The 18,514-nt window shown below is 39.7% G+C and overlaps 2 protein-coding genes across 2 annotated transcripts in view; one reads left to right on the top strand and one right to left on the bottom strand.

Moving 5' to 3' along the window:
* The window catches only part of polr1a (RNA polymerase I subunit A), a 38,547-nt gene extending 35,214 nt beyond the window's left edge, over window positions 1–3,333 (bottom strand). The window contains exons 1-7 of the mRNA XM_020595446.1: window positions 3,174–3,333; window positions 2,449–2,557; window positions 2,127–2,222; window positions 1,779–1,928; window positions 1,473–1,583; window positions 1,302–1,387; window positions 1,010–1,101 (exon numbers count right to left, since the gene is read on the bottom strand). Of these exons, the coding sequence (XP_020451102.1) occupies window positions 1,010–1,101; window positions 1,302–1,387; window positions 1,473–1,583; window positions 1,779–1,928; window positions 2,127–2,222; window positions 2,449–2,557; window positions 3,174–3,250 (721 nt within the window). The 5' untranslated portion in view covers window positions 3,251–3,333. The remainder of the gene's footprint in view (window positions 1–1,009; window positions 1,102–1,301; window positions 1,388–1,472; window positions 1,584–1,778; window positions 1,929–2,126; window positions 2,223–2,448; window positions 2,558–3,173) is intronic.
* A 145-nt stretch (window positions 3,334–3,478) lies between these two features.
* ptcd3 (pentatricopeptide repeat domain 3) lies at window positions 3,479–14,874 on the top strand. The gene is made up of 23 exons (XM_020595447.1): window positions 3,479–3,654; window positions 4,188–4,240; window positions 4,981–5,020; window positions 5,317–5,362; window positions 5,466–5,534; window positions 5,979–6,083; window positions 6,178–6,301; window positions 6,400–6,503; window positions 7,027–7,191; window positions 7,340–7,400; window positions 8,909–8,991; window positions 9,340–9,484; window positions 9,641–9,691; window positions 9,800–9,889; window positions 10,066–10,094; window positions 10,492–10,598; window positions 11,505–11,583; window positions 12,373–12,463; window positions 12,605–12,690; window positions 13,394–13,536; window positions 13,660–13,701; window positions 14,045–14,203; window positions 14,731–14,874. The coding sequence occupies exons 1-23, from the start codon at window positions 3,566–3,568 to the stop codon at window positions 14,774–14,776; spliced, it is 2,007 nt and encodes a 668-aa protein (XP_020451103.1). The 5' UTR covers window positions 3,479–3,565; the 3' UTR covers window positions 14,777–14,874.
* Window positions 14,875–18,514: the final 3,640 nt, after the last annotated feature.

Below are 18,514 nucleotides of genomic sequence, written 5' to 3'. Positions count from 1 at the left end.
ATATCTTTCATAATGTCAAACATGTTGGCTTTGTTTTTGAATCAGTCTTCTCTTCCTGTCTGCAGCTCGTTACGTGATGTAACGCATTCCTGCTACTGGTTAGAGCAGCTTAGTGAGGAAAGGGGAGAGCATGGTTTGATGCAAGGCATCTCCCTGCTAATGCAAACACGGCAGAATCATTGTCACCTGAGACAGAGATTGAACAGGGATCTAAATCACACTCACAAAATGATACAATTGTGCAGCCCTACTATTTACTGTATGTACACATGCAGAGGCAGGCTTTGCCCATGTTGTTGTACAGCTACACAGCACTTCCACAAAAACAGGCTCCGCTTCACACACCACTCAGACATTAAAGGATAAGGCTGGTCATTTTTTATATAAACAGTATTTTCAACAGTCCCCACAACGAGACTAAAACCAACAATGAATTGCCTCTACTCATGGTTAATATCCATCAGTCTGTCAGTCCTGGATTTGCTTGTTCATCTGTGCCAGACATTATTGAACAAAAATGATTAAAAACACATTAGTGAAACACATCGTGTGCACTGGGTGACATATTTATTTATTGGAAGGTAAACAAAGCAGAGAGCTCATGGACGATCTCATGCACATGCAGTTGACACTATATGGTGCCAACTTCAGGAATTATGGCTGCTCAGAGCCTTTGAAGCAACATAGTTGGGTCTGTTGATTCATAATGCAAACACGTGTCACCCAGTGCAACGGTGTGTTTCACTGTTGTGTTTTTAATAGTTCTTGAACAACAACAGACATCTGTCAAACAGAAGAACAAGCTAATCCAGGACTGAGACTGACAGACATTAACTGCGAATAGAAGCAACTCATTGCTGGTGTTAGTCTCTGTATGGAGAATGCTGAAAATACTATTACTATAGAAAATGACCGGCCTTATCCTTTAACCACGTTTGCTCACACTCTGTGGAACTGCTGGCCCAACAATAAACAGCACATAAGCTACATATGTATTCATGCTACTCACCATCAGTATCACCAGTACTGGTCTTTACCCCTGCCGGCGCTGTGACAATCAGCTTACTGTTGTGTTCACGACGCACTGTGAATCTACCACTCCTACACACACACACACACACACACACACACACACACACACACACACACACACAAAATGAATGAACAATCAGAAATTTAAATTTTATCAACATTCGAGCAAAGAGGAACAATACTTCACTGTGGTCATAAACACCAATTATTTATGGTGGCTGGTGGGAGACTGTAGTTTCATTCATTGCTCCCTAATTCTGTCAAGTTACCTGCAGAAAGGACATTTCCTAGATTTAATATGGATCTTCCAGAAGTCATTTATCAGGCTGGTTTTCTTTTCAACCAGGTGTTTAATCTGAAAAACACAAACAAATGCATTAGGTTGTGTTTGTGTATTTATTTTTGAGTGCCTGTGTGTGTGTGTGTGTGCGCGTACTCACTGGTTTGATGTTCTCTGAACCTTCAGTGTTCACTCCAATTACCGTGTTTATAAACTCCTTAAGCACCTGCTGAATCTCATCTCCAGTGGCTGTGGGATTCTCCTCCAGGTACTAACACACAAAAATTCATAAATAAGGTATGAACAGAACACTGTTGATCCATGATCATTAATAAACAGCACAATTCTCTCCTCTGCATTAATCAGTTGGTATTGTAATGATACTAGCTGTTTTACTTTTAGATAAATTGTGCTTTATTCTGGACAGTCCTGCCAAATGCAGCTTCCACAGCACATGCAAACCCACATGATTGAGAACTTGCTCTGCTTGGTAGACCTCCTGCATGGCTCCGAGGTCCACTAACGTGAGCTGGTTGAGCAGCAGGTGGATGGCAGCTCGGGGACAGGTTAACATGTGACACACCAGACACGAACCCCGAATCAGTAGGTAGAGTTTCTGATGAAGCGAAGTGGTATAAACGGAGAACAAATAACAGCTTAAAATCCTAACATCTGGTAGATTGGAACAAATTTTGAAAAAGTCAACAAAAGTCAGTACTGATTTATCAGACCTTAACTCCTCAGGCTGGTCCATCATTATCAGTGCTAAACCCAGTAACATTCAAACATATACTGCATTTGTGGACATACTTACATCAAAGAACAGCGGGTTGTATACAGGCAGAGGTAGCTCTACATGTCCCAGGTGGCCTGGACAGTTGTTGAAGTCCTGACAGCAAGTTGAACAAACCTGCAGAAAACAATAACAGATGATTATGGAAGATGGAAAACATGCAAGTAATGTTGGGTACCTGCTGAAATCTAATCCTCTTAAACCTTAGACACAGAGAAGAGGGAACCACAGCAGTACGACCACAAGTCAGCAACACGCTGATGTACAGGATGTTACAAACAGATCATTACTGAACTGTACAACACACAACTATGGCTATGTAATATGATTAGGGGAGATGTGCCTCTTTGTTGTCTGCTGGTCCCAGGGCCAGGTCGTACAGGCTGTTCGGGGCCACATTCCCAACACCATCGAGGAATCTGAAGTTAGTGATCGCCTTCACACTCAGCTTCCTGGACAGGAAATGAGAACAATGTATTACTATATTACCTACTTCCCACTATTCCTATGCATCCTTAACAGCTTTTTGGTCATTTTATCACTGTGCTGGTTTCTTTTTCATATCTGTACATTCATTATTCTTTTCAGTGTAATCTGGAGGGGTTCCTAGAGAGTTAGTCCAGGGCTGAACCAAGGATGAGCGTTCACCATCATCCTCAGACAAGTGAACCCCAGTTCTTATGAGACACTCATGGAGAATAAACGTAGATTGAAATGATTTCTATTCCTATGGTAGGATAGTGCCCTATTAGTGTCCAGCATGTTATAACATGCCTGGATTTTAAAGTAGGATAAGAAAACAACAACAAACAAAATGTATGAACATGACAAAGTTGTGCATTTTACTTGATTGACATTCACTGTTGCTGTTGCGAATCAGTATTTTTTGCAAAATAAACAAAGGTGAAACATTATAATAGAAACATCGACATGTCAAATTCTGGTTAAGACACGTGTGTAATTTGCCAAAAGACTATTAGGACACAGTGGTATAGCATGATGCTATGAGCAGTCATGTTTTGAATTCGTGTTTAGCATGAAGCCAAAAGCTAATAAGCCTTCTCTTACCTTATCTCTTCCGAAGAGTACATGCCAAACGACATGCCCTCCAAACGCCGCCATGGCACTTCTTTTCCAAAAAACATTTTGAAGAATTATCTTAACTTACTGACATAAATTCATGGCGCACTGTTAAACCACATGCGACACATTACTCCAGTGACACACGTGGGACCATCACAGAAAATAGATTAGAGGGGAGACACAAATATACGAGTAGGCTTTTCTATAAACTTGTTCAATAATTAACTTTTAAAATATGTATATAATCAAAATTATTGGAGGCTTAATGCAAAGCGCGTGGAAATCGTAGTGTGTCTTCAAAAGACAATTATTTTTAATTCCCCCCCATCCTAGCCTACATGGTTTCATCTTCCCAGAATCCCTCAGTTTGAGCCAATATGGCGGCGCCTGGAAGGCATGTAGGACGTTACGTCCAGAGAAGCTGTCGATTTTTGTGTAATAACTTCGAGCAGTTCTGGGGTCACAGGTCTGTAAAGTGTTACAGCAGCGTTTTAAGCCAGAATATTATTCTGTCGACTTTGTTATCTTTTAATATTTGTTGTTACATCAATATGAAAGCTGCAGCTAGCATCATTTGACAGGAGGTCATTTCTTTATCTCGCTAACTTACATCACTGGAACAAATGCTGGTTAAATGTTTGATGGTCAGCAGGTGTCTTGGTACAATATGTAGTGTTTACTTTACCTGAAAGATTTTAGGCTATCTGTCTTTATTAGTTGGTTGAACACGTGACGTTTTGAAAAGGACAAATGCTGTGTGCCATCAGTGCGTACTGGACTGATCCTTTCTCTATATTCGACATCATCGATCTCACTGTGTAATCGTGTGCAGGTCAAAGTCATGATGATGTTGTCCCCTCGAACACTTGGACCTAATCTTATAATATGCCTAATCTAACTAGACAATAGATGTGCTACAAGGGAATCTATGAATCCATACTACAGGACTGATCTTTTGCTAAATATACCTCTCTTTAGTTAACGTATTTTTGTGTTCAGGAATTTTGGTTGGACATCAGCTCTCCATCAACAAGCTGCTGAAGCTAATAAAGGTAATTTTGGAGTAAGATTTTTAATTAAGACTGAAACCGTACTAGTGTGACAAGGTCTTGTGTCAAGGGTGATCTTGGAAGCCAAACTTGTATCAGGGTTTAACTGCAGTGAAAGCATGGTGATATTTTTATATTGTCAGCAAATTCCAAAATTAATTGACCCTAGTAACAAGTGTTGCTTGTGTAACTACGTATATAGAGGATATATTGTCCGGGTGATTTAAATACCCACAAGAGCACCAAGTGTCAATTAATCCACTGTTGAAATTAGTTGCCAGCAAATGCACTATTTACTCCTGTTTATGTAACAATTGGTAAAAACTACAGTGGGCAGCTGCTCTAGGAGATTATTTAGCATTTTGATCATCTTTTGAAAACCCACAAAGGCCAAGTCTTAAAGATCTACATTTTCAATAGGAACCAGTGATCTTGGGGCTGGCTGCGAAAGACAGGGTAGAGTCAGAAAGTACTGAGAGAGACACACTAACACATTGTTGGTTTTGGTCATTCATGGGATTTGCTGACAGTAAGAAAAACCCAGAATAATGTCGGGCTTATCCTTTAAATAACAGAATTTATCAGAGCAAAAGATAAATCTGCATTTGGTGTAGTTCTGCCCATTTCCTTAGACTTGGCCAAATCACCTCCCAGCAACAAAGTAGATCCATTCTGTTAGGGCCAAGATGTCACTTATAATGATCATAATGTGTCACTTACATCTTTTCTCATTGATGTTGCAGCATTTGCAGAGACCATTGTCATCCCCAGGAAGAAAACATGGTACTGTATGTGTCCATATCAATTTTGCATGATGTTTTTCAGGTGCAGTACACTGCTGGCAGCCAGAAGAAAACATAACTCTGAATGACACAAAACATCACAGGGATCAGTTGATAGCTCTGGCAGGACAGGGTGAAGAGACGTGTAAACTAAAAGATAAAGCTAATGTTGTCCTAAAGTGTCTCTAGTTAACAGAGATTTCTCTTTTAACAGTCTACTCATGTTCATGAAGTTAACGAGAATTTATCTTTGTCTTGACACAAGACACTGAATTAATGTTTCTGTTTATTAAACAGGAGCAAAGAGGCAGTGCTGGAGGCTCTGGCTTCAACTGTCAGCAGGGTGAGTGAGAGCTCTCTCGTTTCTTTCCAGTTGTTCTGTCAATGTGGATAAAAAGCAATTTATTTGTATATCTGTCTGATCTCATCCCTTCTTCTCCCACCAGGATCCTACATCACGTCCCTACCAGCTCCAGGATGATTCTTATCTCTCTCCCAGGACCCCTAATGAGTTTGTATGTCCAAAACAAAGTCTTAGCATTACTTTGCTGTTATATGGTTTGTTTATTGTTTTACTAAAAAAAGTAATCATTTTGTTTTGGAATTGCTTTTAATTTTCATTGTGCTGAATGAAAACCAGAGATTAAGATGAGGTATTATGTGTAAGAGGTGTTTAGTAATGCATACAATATATCAGTTCTTTTTCATCGTGTGTGTATATGCTTGAAAGCAGATATGTTTAAATAGCAGAAAAGACAGAGGTGTCATTATAATCTTAATTATGGCTGTGTTTCATATATGTATCTGTTTTTTTATTTCATGTTAACATCACTATGTGTTACCTGCTAAGAGCACTGTTGTATCATAGTTAAAGAGCTGCTGTAATATACAGTAGACACAACCTGTCAGTGGATGTCATTTTATTATTAATCTATCGCTGTGTCTGTTACATTCTGCAGAAGATGTACTCTCTCTCTCAGGAGTCTGGCAGAGCTGCAGCCAAATACTTTATCAACAACAATCCTAAATTCTTCACCAAAGATTTTGCTGAGCCTCATATACCAGTAAGAAACACACACATATACTGTACTCTTCTGAGTGAATATGTGGAGCCAGTGTGTTGGTTTAACTCAAAAACTTTCAAATATGTGTGTGTAGTGTCTGATGCCAGACACGGTGTCACCTCGTCTTGAGGAGACGAGTGAGGAGGCACTGAAGGAGCGAATCAGCTTGAGGAAAGTTACAGCTGCTGTTGACATGTATGATCAGCTACTGCAAGCTGGTGAGAACACACACACACACACACACAAGCTAATTTCTCTCTTTGTCATACTGTAATGTTCCTACAACAACTGTCTGTCTACGCTTTAATTCCTCCAGGAACAGCAGTTTCTATGGAAACAACCCATGATCTGCTGGACCTGATCTGTTTCTACTGTGACAGAGACCCTGCCCAGGAGGAGATGCCACAGACAGAGGGCATGGTGGGTCTTACCTTATCTAACCTCAGGGGCTCAATCCCAATTGCCTTATTTGATCATTCCTTGCTCCTCACTCAACCCGGAAGACATTCCACTCTGCCCTCTTGAAGGATGTCCCAAAGTTATTATTCCTCTTCTGAGCAGAAAGGACCCATGAGCGAAGATGCATACAACCATCCTTCATGAACCAAGACACCCCCTTTATTCAAAATCAGTTGGTGACTAGATGCTTCAGATGAAGGATGAGAGGAAAGGATATCTCGTGTCTTTAAAACGTGTTTCTCTTTTTCCTCGTATGTTACATGAGCGGCGCCAAGACAAAAGGAAAAGAATCAAGTGGGGGAAACATGGATGTACTTAAGGGAATTGGGATTTATCCAGGGTGATAATGAGTGACCTGATAAACTCAAAATATTCTTCTGCAGTAAATTAACACAATACCTCACTGAGCTGGAGTCGTCAGCCATCTTATTAAAGCTACAGTATATGTCTATGTTAACTTTTGTATGTCTATGTGTGCATTCAGGAGGATTCAGTAAAGGTGGCACCGAGGAGGAAAGGAAGGGTTCGTCGGGCTTCAGACTTGCTAAAGTTCACCTGGAGCGAAAGCAACAACGCAGAGCGAATCTTTAACCTGCTGCCAGAGAGAGACACACGATGTTACTCTGCTCTGATCAGAGGCATGGTGAAGGTATGGTCGGACTCATTACTGCTGGGGGGAGAAGAAGGTGCAACAGAACCACTGGGTGGTTGTTATATTGTCTAGGGCTTGTAGTGGCAGTACAGTGGCAGTCCTTGTGCATCCTAGATTAATTACACCTTTGTCTGTCCCTCACCAGCATGGAGCCTATGCAAAGGCCTTCAGCATGTACACTGACATGCTCAACAACAGACTGACTGGTGAGTTGCTCATTAGGTGTAGCATATAGACATCACTTTAAAAGCAAAATTTGGAGTAGACCATGACATGTACATTATTTTTATTCAATGTGTTAAAAAGCAATACAGTGTAATTATGAATGTCAGTCAAATTTAATTGAATTTATGGATTTTATTTTATAATATATTTTTAAAGCGGTGACAGTTTTATTAATGAGGTTTTGTTTAATTGAAATGTAAAATTAAAAATGGTGTTAAGCACCATTTCATCAGGTGACTTTTTGTTGTGAGTGGCATCACGTGGTAAAAATATGCATGTAGTAGTACAGTTGGACAGCATTTACTATTGGTTTATCCTGTTCTTTTAATATCTCCTAAACTCAGTAAATGTGCATTTGATGGAAAATACAGTATGTTGGGTTTGACACTGTGTATTGTTGTCTGTCAGAGTTGGCCGCAGCACTAGATGGTGCAAAATAATTACAGTTTGACGAATCCTAGACACACTGGCTTTGAATTGGACTATCTCAAACCTGAGGAAAAGCCATTCATCTAACATATATTTGGCTTTCAATTCAGTTTCAGTTCAATTCAGTGGTTTATTACCATTTCAATATAGTTGATAGGAATTTACTTTGGTGAGGATACATTTAAAATGAAACAATACAAAGGACAACCCAGATGACCAACGATACAAAGTGTCAAACAATTAAAACGTTAACTGGAGGCTACCGTCCATATTCGCGCTCATCCACCTATACACATACACACACCCATATTTTAAAAGATATTGATAAAATACCATTAAAAAAAAAACAATCAATTCCCATAAATAACTAGCAAGTAAAATTAGTACTAATAATAATCATTTAGTAGTTAAAGAGGCAAAGAGCCTCTGGACGAATGCTGTTTCTGAACCTGGTTGTTTTGGTTTTAAAAGGTCTGTCTTTTTTTTTTTTGAAGGAAGGAAGGAAGTAAACAAAAGCGTGAGCTGGGTGAGATTCATCTTTGAGAATCTTTTGAGTCTTTTTCTGGAGCCTGGTGGCCTAGATTTCTGTCAGAGGTGGAATGTCACAGCCTACAATCTTTGATGTGATGCGAACCACATTGTTCAGTCGTTTCCTGTCTTCTGTTGTGGTGTTTCCGTACCACATTGTTATAGTAAATGTTGGCGTGCTTTCAGTACCAGCTCTATAAAATAACACCATCCCCTCCTGTAAGACAGAAAACCTTTTTAATTGCCTTAAAATGAAAATTCTCTCAAAGAACTGCAGTTACATTCTCGTCCCACGTTAAGGAATAAGATATTGTCATGGTTGCCCACCTGCTCTACTTCCTGTCCTTTTATGACCAGTGGGAGATGCTCACATTGAGATTTCCTGAAGTCTACTACCAACTCTTTGGTTTTGTTGACATTTATTTATTTATTTTTGTCGATGTTAAACTGCTTGTTAGCCTTTTTTCATTCCTTGTTGAAGTTTTTGTGTTTTGGAAGCAGAAGACTTAAAAACCCAACCCTCTGTTTACAGCTGACGTCCACATCTTCAACAATCTGATCTCAGCAGCTCCACATGTCAGAGACAGCTACAATGAGAGATGGGACCTCATCACTGTAAGACCCTTTACACTGTTTTATTTAATGTTATAGAGCATTTGTACTGATGACAGCTTTCTTGTAAATTTCCCTGCACATGCTGGACACTTTATTTAAATATGATAACATCATTTAGATGCAAGTCGTCAAATGAAGAAGTCGATGCTGACAAAAATAAAATTTTAAAGACATGAATTAATTATTTGAACCAGTTGTGAAACTATTAAATGAAATCATTAAAATGCTGTGAAATACTGTAAAACAAGCTGCCCACAGCTGTGTCAGCAGTGTGTGCATCAGATGAAACATTGCTGCGCATGGTCACCAAGTTCAGACTCACAGCTGTGTCTCTTTCTTTGTCTGAAGGAGCTGCTGAAACAGATGAGTGAACAGAAGGTTCGGCCCAACCTGCACACCTTCAACAGCGTTCTGAAAGCTCTGAGACGCTGCGGTGCTTTGGGCAGAACACAAGCTCTGATGACTCTGAACGAGATGAAGGCTGTGGGAATAGGTAACTGTTGGCGCACACACATACACCGTCACTATGTTACTGACACTGTGAAGTTATGAAATCAAACTGACTCTAATTTAACTGTATAATGGAATTTCACACTAGTGTTTGTTTCATTTTTGAGACTTATGGCCCATTTCTTCTGTGTGTGTTCAGCTCCCAGCCTGGCTTCCTTCAACCACCTTCTCACAGTCTTTTACAGATCAGGTGAACTCAGAAGTTTGACATGACATTACACTTGAACATTACCAGCACAGAGCCCGGTGCTCGAGTTTGTGTGCGAAATCATATTAAGCAGGTTCGTTTCCTCTCCAGGCTCCAGTGAGCTTCACAGCACTAACATTTTACAGGACGTGATGTCAGAGGTGGATGGAACCAGCTTCACCTGCCAGGACCCTGATGATGGTATGTTATGGTATTGGTGTATAATGAGTAATGGCTTTGAGAAATATGGTTGCTATATTTGTTTAAAATGGATATAAAAGCATTAACAGGTTACATTCTCTAAAGCAAGCCAAGAGATTTATGCGTTAGGGTGTGGCTTCTGTTACTGACTTAATATTCTCTCTTGTTCTTTCCAGTTCTGTTCTTCTCTACTGCAATGAGAATAGTAAGTCTTTGTTTATGATTTGTCTTGTATAAAAATATGTGCATGCATAGTGCAAGTCCTCTTTTTAGAACAATGACAAAGTCTTGTATTAAGATTCGCTTTTCCACCAAGCACTCGTGTTTCAAACCCACTTTTAGATCAGTACAAGAGCTAGTGTTAAAATATGAATTTCACTTTGTACTTAATTTCTACCATGTTCTATTTTTATTCCATACACTTTTAACCACACTTAGCTATATTCAATCAGATAGAGGCTGCTCTGTGTATTGCTCTGTGTATTTAAAATGTCTTAAATGTATCTGACATCATGCTATTGCCCCACTCTTCTCGGTCAATCCAGGCACTTGTTTGTTCTGCTGACCTGTTTTTCTGTCTCTGTCTGTCTTTGTCATAACAGTGTCTGGAAAATAAAGATCTAGAGTTGAGTTATAAAGTCCATAATCTAGAAGAGGTGGGGGAGAACTGGAGGATGCTGGGAGATTCCTATCAGCAGACTCTTTACTAGTAAGTAAGAACCCTTAGCCAAACTAAAAGCACTTTTCCTGCAGCTCCACCTTAACCTCTGTCATAGTTGTGGGTTTTTTTCCCCTCCAAGTGACTCAGATCTGATCTTTTTAATTAGATTTTTTTTTTGCAGATCAGATCTGGGCCACTTCCATATGTAGATCCAGTTCATATCCGATCTCTGACTATGCAAAAGTTGTCCAAACGGTCAGATCAGACCGTTTCAACATCTCACTCCTCTGCGCATATCGCCTGTCGTCGCCATTCAGCGTCAGCTCCTCACAGACCAGTAAAACTAAACACGGAAGAGAGTAACAACAGCAACAGGGGTCAGTGGAGGGGCGAGGACATTTCACATTGGTTGGAGAAGCTTCTGATCACGCTAAACTGGAAGGAACATGTTGTAACCAAGCAGTTTTTAGGAAATTATGTGATTTGACAAATGATGCATGTGGCTCACATTTCATTTAAATCTGTGCATGCCTGACAGTTTAGGACGTCAACAGCATTCCCACCAGAGCTGGACAAACATCAGTGTGAACCATCAAAACAAAAAGATCACATCTGCCAAAAAAAAACACAATTGAGTGTTAAGGCCTGTAATGTCAGTAGCCTTTGTCTGTTTTGCAAACACATCATTTAGATGTGGATGCCTTGCTTACATTTAGCATTAAATCCTTATGGAATTGTCCTTTATTAACTATCTGAAACTCAAAAATATATTTGATCCACTTACATATGGTAAATTTGTTAGGTCTAGTCCAGTACAGCACCACATTTCTCAGTCACATCATGACACACCCAGCATGACACACACGGTACAGTTTTGTCCTCCAGTACAAATAAATCAGACGAGCCTCCACCCTGTTGTCCTCTATAACTGAACCTCTCCTCTCTCTGCCCCAGTGGTTGGTTCTTCAGCCTGCTGTGTATAATGGAGCACATTGACGTGGTGCTGAAATGGTACAGACAGCTCGTTCCTTCGGTCAGTACATCTCTGCATCCTTCTGTCTGTTCATTTTTACAATTCAAGACCATGTATTGTATTGTATTGTACCATTCAAGGCTGCCAAGCTTTTCTTTAATGTGGTAGTTTTGGTGAACATGTTGGTGAGCAATTGTTTATACACACATCAGCAAAAACAATATGACCACTAGCAGATCACACAAATAATGTTGATGTAAGCAATTCTGATAGTGACAGAGTGATACTGCTGTTCCTCACTACATGTGGCACTTTTACTATTACATGTAGCCATTTAATCATTGCTAATATAAAAGTATTGATTAGTGCAGCTTTAACTCTTGTACAAAATGACAATCTTCACTCAAACACAGATGAAATTGTTTCCTGTGAACCCCTCCCCAAGAAAGTGAAATGGATTCTTGATTCAAACTTATATTCACCATTGCTTTGTAGAAATTAATGGCGCTTTTCAAGTCAAGTCAAGATTTTTATTTGCCATTTATGCATAAACAGACAGTCTAGGCATATAGGAATTCTTGTGCAGCTCTCCTTTGGAGTCAGGTAAGGAGTCAAAAGCAATAAACAACACTTAGTCTTAAAATAAAAAAGGTACATAAAGGCAACAATGCATTAAATCCTCAATACACAAAAATAGGGTAATAGTATTTTTCCCAGTGAACTTCAAACATCGCACTTAGTAATTCACATGATGGTGGAGCTGGATATGTCAGTACGCTTGGTGAGGTAGTAAGGAGTTATAACATACTAAAATACAGTTTATATTCAGTTTACATTCTCTGTTTCTAGTTGTACTACCCAAGCGCTCACGGAATGAAGGGGCTGCTACAGGCTCTAGACACAGATAGTCGCCTTGATTTGCTGCCTACTATATGGAAAGGTGAGTTTAAAGATACTGCAGTGGTTACACAATATAACTCGGTACATGTCTTAAGAGACTGATCACCCAGTGAATATGACACACATCATAATTACAGTATTGCGTGTGCTTTCCTTTCTGTTTTCTGAATGTGTTTTCCAGATATCCGGTCTCTGGGTCATAATAATAATTTGGATCTGGTGGAGGAGCTGCTGACCCTGATGGCCAGAGACCAACACAGTCCTGAGGTCAGTGAGGCGAACAAGCATCATATCATTTTATTTGGTTGATTTTATTGTAATGCTCAAAGCTGTTACTAACACTACTGTCACAGTTCTTAACACTTCACTCTGATCTGCACTCTGGGACAGGGGGGTTTCAACCAGTGGTCTATAGCCCCCTGGTGGTCTATGAAGGCACCGCAGGTGGTCCCTGACCATGCATTGAAAAACATAGTTTCACTGTAGGAACAATTTTCTTTTAAATGTTAGTTTTTAAACATGTTTCCATGTTTTACTTATTGGTGAATAATCTAGTGCATACAAATATATACAATTTAGAAAAGCCATGGTGACTTTTCAACGTAGCGTAACACTTTCAGGATTAAAATGGTGCCTATTCGGCCTATCCACTCAGATCATTGGCTTGGAAAGTGACAAACAACTGTTGCACACATTCAGAGTTGGAGGCAAACACATACTTACATTCAGAGTTCCTACTTTCTTTTCAAAGGTCTCAATCTTTGTCTAACAGCAGACAGGTAGTGTGTTGTGCGGTGGCAGCAGGTGGAGCCATTCTGTATGATCCTGCTGTCTCGAATATTCTAATATTAAAATTGAAAACCAACTATTTAACCAATGAACAAATAAATTGTCAAATATTTGGTTCCAGCCCTACAAAGATGTGTCAGAATATGTCAGCCTGACTATGTTTATGAATATATGTCTGCAGTGTCAGGAGTCCTTTGCAGCATGTGCTTTGGATGTAAAGAGTGTGTTTGGCAACAGAGGGAGTTCGGGTCTGGAGTGGAGCCCCTCCGCCCTCTCACACATTACCTCCCTGCTGCTGCGAGGCAACAAAACCCAGCAGGCCTGGTGAGAGAGACAGCTGCATATCTGTCTGCATGTCCATTTACATGAGAGCTATTAATCTACTACTGCCAAATGATGCAAACATGAAAAGCATGTGACTTTTTACCATGATCCTTGTCTCTTCAGGGAGATGCTGCAGCTCTTCAAATCTACAAACAGAGTTCCGTCGTAAGTCTCTGCCCAAACTACAGCCATAAAGAAAATCAGTTTTGACAATGGAAAGCTCTAATTAGTCACATAAAGTATTCAAGTGACCACAGGCCTACTACCTGGGAAAATATTATTAAAGCCTTTTTCTTAAGGCATTTAAATAATCGGCTCTAAAAGTCATTAGTCCTGGTGATTCTGGATCTAACTGTTCCAGCAGGATAAACAAGTTGTAAAAATGAAATGTAATTCATTTCTTTACTACTTTACATTTCTTTCATTACTTTTGATGACACACATTTTTCCATAAGTGTTTCTATTGGCTGAGCTGTGACCGTGTGTTTCCTGCGGTGCTGTTCTCCAGTGAGGAGCTGTTGAAGGACTTCCTAACAGTGTGTAGCAGGGACGGCTCCCCACAGAAAGCAGTGGAGCTTGTTCAGCTGTCTGCAGCCTTTTGTCTGCCAGCAACATCAGTGCTGGCAAAGCAAACACTGGCTGAGTTTCATCTAACTGATGAGCAAAGGTGAGAAGCATAGGAATAATTAGTATTTTACTCAACATATAGTGTAAAATGTATTTACACATACATTTACATATGTTCTTACAGACAAAGTTGTCTTGATTTTTTTTTTAAATATATCTATGTCATGTTGAAAACGCCTGTGCTTTGGTGCAGTGTATTACCTCTGCAAGTTTTATCAAAAGCTATTTTTGGTGTCTTGACAGAAGGTGTGATATATGAACAAATTAGCAAAAGAAAATCGAACAGGGACCAGCTCAGTTCAGCTCTCAGGGCTGAAATGAAGAAGAGCAGGTTGGAAAGAAAAGACTGTTCTGTCAGAGCTGGAAATTAATCTTTCATCACAGAGCATTTTTGCAGTGTTCTTTTCTTTTAGACATAGAGAAGTGCTGAATCTTACAGTACATTAGTGAATCTATTTTTGGAAATGGTGCTGGTAGCATGTCTCTGTCTCAGCGTGATGCTCAATGTGCATTTATTTTTCTGAATTCCCCATTTCACACACAGTCTTGTTTCTCTGTCTCATCCAGAGCCATTGTGTCTGAACTGGAATCTGCAGGAGAGCCCTCTGACTAAGTGAGCAAACACTGGGTGGACCGTAACGACGCCGATAACTGACAGATTCACAGTTTAACTGTTTCTGTATCTGTGTAATAAATGTGTGACAGTCTAAACCTCTGCTAATGTCTTCTTCCATGTCACAGCTAGAGGCCGCAATTTCTCTTTGTTTATACAATGAAGTTGCTCATTTTACAGGAATATACCAGAATGTCATATTATACAGTTTATTTTGTATTTGTCATGCAGTATGTTATTGTTTGCAGCTTAGCATTCATTGCTATAGTAATACACAGATTAAAAAAAGGAGAGAACAGCATTTTCTGCATTTTAAACCCCGATTCTGAAAACACATGAAATTTGATACCTGCACCACAAAATATTTGTTCTGGAGAAAAAAAGCCACAGACACAAATTTCTCCTGTTGATAACTGGCCAGTTTCCTGAACGTACTGATGAGCTGCTTCCACACAATGCTGCGTTCATGTCACTTTGAGGGCGTCTGGAATGCTGCTTTGGACTTTTCACTATCCCAGGTTGTCTTCATTCACCTTCAGTGGGTTTAGAAGGAGAATACTGATGTACAGATAGTGGTCTGCACATACAGGTATTTATCATGTGTTTTTGCAGGCTGACAACTTCAAGGACAAGATGGGTGCCTTTGCTTGGGGGTGCTTTTAATTTAATTACAATAGCATTCCAGCGTTTTATTGTTGAACCAGGGTTAGGTGTTATGGTTGAGTTCACACAAAAGGGAAAAATGAAAAAACTTTTTTTAATTGAATATTGTGTAGTGAGATAGCATTATTTTTTAGCATCAATCGCATTCAAATACGGAGGAAACACTGGTATCATGTCCATACCTGTGTGTACAGTTTCTTAAATACAAACTAGTCCTGCAATAATGCCACTGAAGATGAGCTAAAAACAGAAATATTGTAACTCTGTTTTTCAACAGTAGCACAGACTACAACCTCCAAACCGCTCACAGAGGTGAATCAACCACTCTCAGTCTGAACACTGTCACCCTCACATGTGTGTTAGACAGAGTCTGTTCAGCTAGGTGTGCCTAATAAACTGACAACTCAGTGCATGTGTGCACATGCGACATGCTGGTGATGAGTATGGGTGGGTGTGTGCAAATCTGCCCAGGTGTGTGTCTCAATCAAAATAGTTTTTTCCTCTTAACCAATCATCAGCTGAGCTGCCAGCATGACCAAATAAGGACAAGTGGGCTAAAGTGAGTGGGGTGAGGGAGGTATGTTGGATGGGTGTGGTCTGGGGACAGTGTAGTGTTCTCTAGAGACCTAAAGCCATACACACAATTAACCTCCCTGATACACACTGATAAACACATTAGCGTTGTCTTTCATGCTGAGCAGTCTTACAGATTGCCACTCTGGTTTGTTTCTCTTGTAAGAAAACAGTCACCTTCCCTTTTACATTTACGAACTGCTAATTGTTGTGTCACACCAGTTTTGAGGAAATATCCTAACTTTGGTCTGTGATTCATATTTCTTTTTAGACTAGATTTTTTTTGTTATAGTGTGTGATTTGGGTGATCACACACAGATTGACCTTTATGAGAAGCACTTTAGGTGCAGTGAGGAACAAACATGACTTGAACAAACTCAAACATCCATGCAAATTAATTATTTGCATGGGTGAAAAAGCAAAAACGTCACACAATAATTTCTATTCAGCTCACAAAAAGCAGTACTGCAAGTGCCCAGTCACAAGCATTCCCTTCTCCCACTCTTTAGTACAGTAGTCGTGCTGCATAAGAGTGGAGGTCATAAGTCAAACCTGTTCACAAAAAGCAAGTGAACATCCTGTTGTGCTTGTAATACCCCTCCAACGTGTTGCTTTTTAGTATTTATTTCTTAATGCAAGGTTTAAATAAACTCCATTTTGGAGGGAAAGTAAAAAAAAGTTAATGTTGTCTTCTTTTAAGTGGAAGCAGTATAAAGAATGAAATGTAAACTCTAGCAGGATAACTATATATGGAACTTTTTTCAGACTGTGCACTGAGGAATGAAGAGCTTCACAGCACAAGTCAGATTGCATATAATGGCACTACCCACAACTGACTGACAGCTAATAATTGGCAGCCAGCACTGCCAGTCCCACACAGTGTAAAGAGCAGAAAAAGAAAATTCCCTAGACCTCATGTCATACTGGTCTGAGGTCTGGCTTCATAACATTATGTCATCCCTAATTGGAGCGTTCAGCCATGAAAACCACGCAAATGTCAACGTTACTAACCTCTAGCACCTTTTGCATCTACCAACAGTATGTTAAACCTACTCATCATAGAAGCTGTGAAACCATTTGAAGCTAACATGTACTTTAAGGAGTAGGTTTCTTGCTAAAGGATACTTTGGCAAATGTACAAGAGACTGGATCCCAGTGGTCCGATTAGGGTAGAAAGGATGACTTCACCAACCGCCAGCTTATCGTGCTGCCACTTCTTGATTTGTGATCTACTGAAATGTAATTGTTCCTGGAACATTCTCAAAATTAAGAATTAAGAACATTGGCTCTAAAATGACCCTCTGTGCCTATATGGGTTAAGACATTCTGAAGCTACTGTACACAGATCAATTTGTACTGTCATGTATGCATAAACATGTTTTTCAGCTATTTATACTGTAGTAACTCTTCTGGGGGGTTGGACAACACAGGTAAGCCTTTACTCCCCATGAGAACTAATGAGCCATGGGTGCCCATTACCCTGTCACTAATTAACCAGTTGTCCTTCCTTGGACCACTACTAACCACTGCGTACTGGAAACAGCCCACAAGAACTGTTGTTTTGGAGACGCTCTGACCTGGTTGTCACAGTTTGGCCCTTGTCAGTCACTCAGGTCCTCACGCTTGCCCATACATAAACTTCAAGAACTGGTCTTAAGCACTTATAAATCATTGTCATTTTTATGGATGTTATTGAGAGCAACTTAAATTGTGAAGTTTCATTTGAGGTTAATTAAACTTGTGTAACAAACTGTCCTCTTGGATCCAACCACAGAGGGGTAGTGATTATACAGGCTGTGTTCCCTCAGTGATTCACAGCAATGTAATGCAGTTTAAAGAGCCCATGGCGTGCTTTTCTGTGTTTTCTCACTTATCTACAATGCTACAATGGTGAATTATCTTAAACGTGACTGAAAGCTCAAAAAAGAAAGGTGTTGAAAACCATTGTTTTCCCTATCTATGGAGGAGAAATTCAAATTAATTAATGTCGTTGTGGTTTGTCCTGCTGCCCACTTTTATATTCTGGCTCAAACATGTCAGGTAGGATTTAAAGTATTTTCAGTGTCAAAAACAAAACTTATTTGTCAGTTGTTTTTTTTTTTTTGTTTGTTTATGCATTGTCAGCTTCCTGACCAGCAACAGGAGTTGTGCGCATTCATGAATTATCCTTTTGTTTTTGACTGATCTACCTCTACATTTATAAAAAGTGATTTTAGAAAGACAATCTGGTGTCTTGGAGATAAGAAGAACTGGTGCTGGTCTATTTCCTGGACTTACTATATTACAAAGAGCTCATAACTGCAGTTAATATATTTTAATTGTATTATTTGCTATTATTTGTATTTATTCTGGTTGCAACCCATAGAGTCCAAGGACGACTGCCTCTGACCTTTGTCATCTTTTCCCCCTTATCTTCTAGCCTGACTTATATAAATCAAGGCCCTGCACATCACATCTGATATGACCTCTTCTCACTATTTGCATGCAGAATTATATTCAATA

This window comes from Monopterus albus, unplaced genomic scaffold (genome assembly GCF_001952655.1).
Source record: "Monopterus albus unplaced genomic scaffold, M_albus_1.0 scaffold27.1, whole genome shotgun sequence".
NCBI lineage: Eukaryota > Metazoa > Chordata > Actinopteri > Synbranchiformes > Synbranchidae > Monopterus > Monopterus albus.
This window is presented reverse-complemented; position numbering and strand designations above follow the sequence as displayed.

Excerpts from the sequence above, each read along its gene's own strand:
- ptcd3 (XM_020595447.1), top strand. The coding sequence starts at position 3,566 with ATGGCGGCGCCTGGAAGGCATGTAGGACGTTACGTCCAGAGAAGCTGT. Across the intron at positions 6,302-6,399 it reads TGATCAGCTACTGCAAGCTG|GAACAGCAGTTTCTATGGAA; the intron begins GTGAGAACACAC and ends TAATTCCTCCAG. Across the intron at positions 8,992-9,339 it reads AGAGATGGGACCTCATCACT|GAGCTGCTGAAACAGATGAG; the intron begins GTAAGACCCTTT and ends CTTTGTCTGAAG.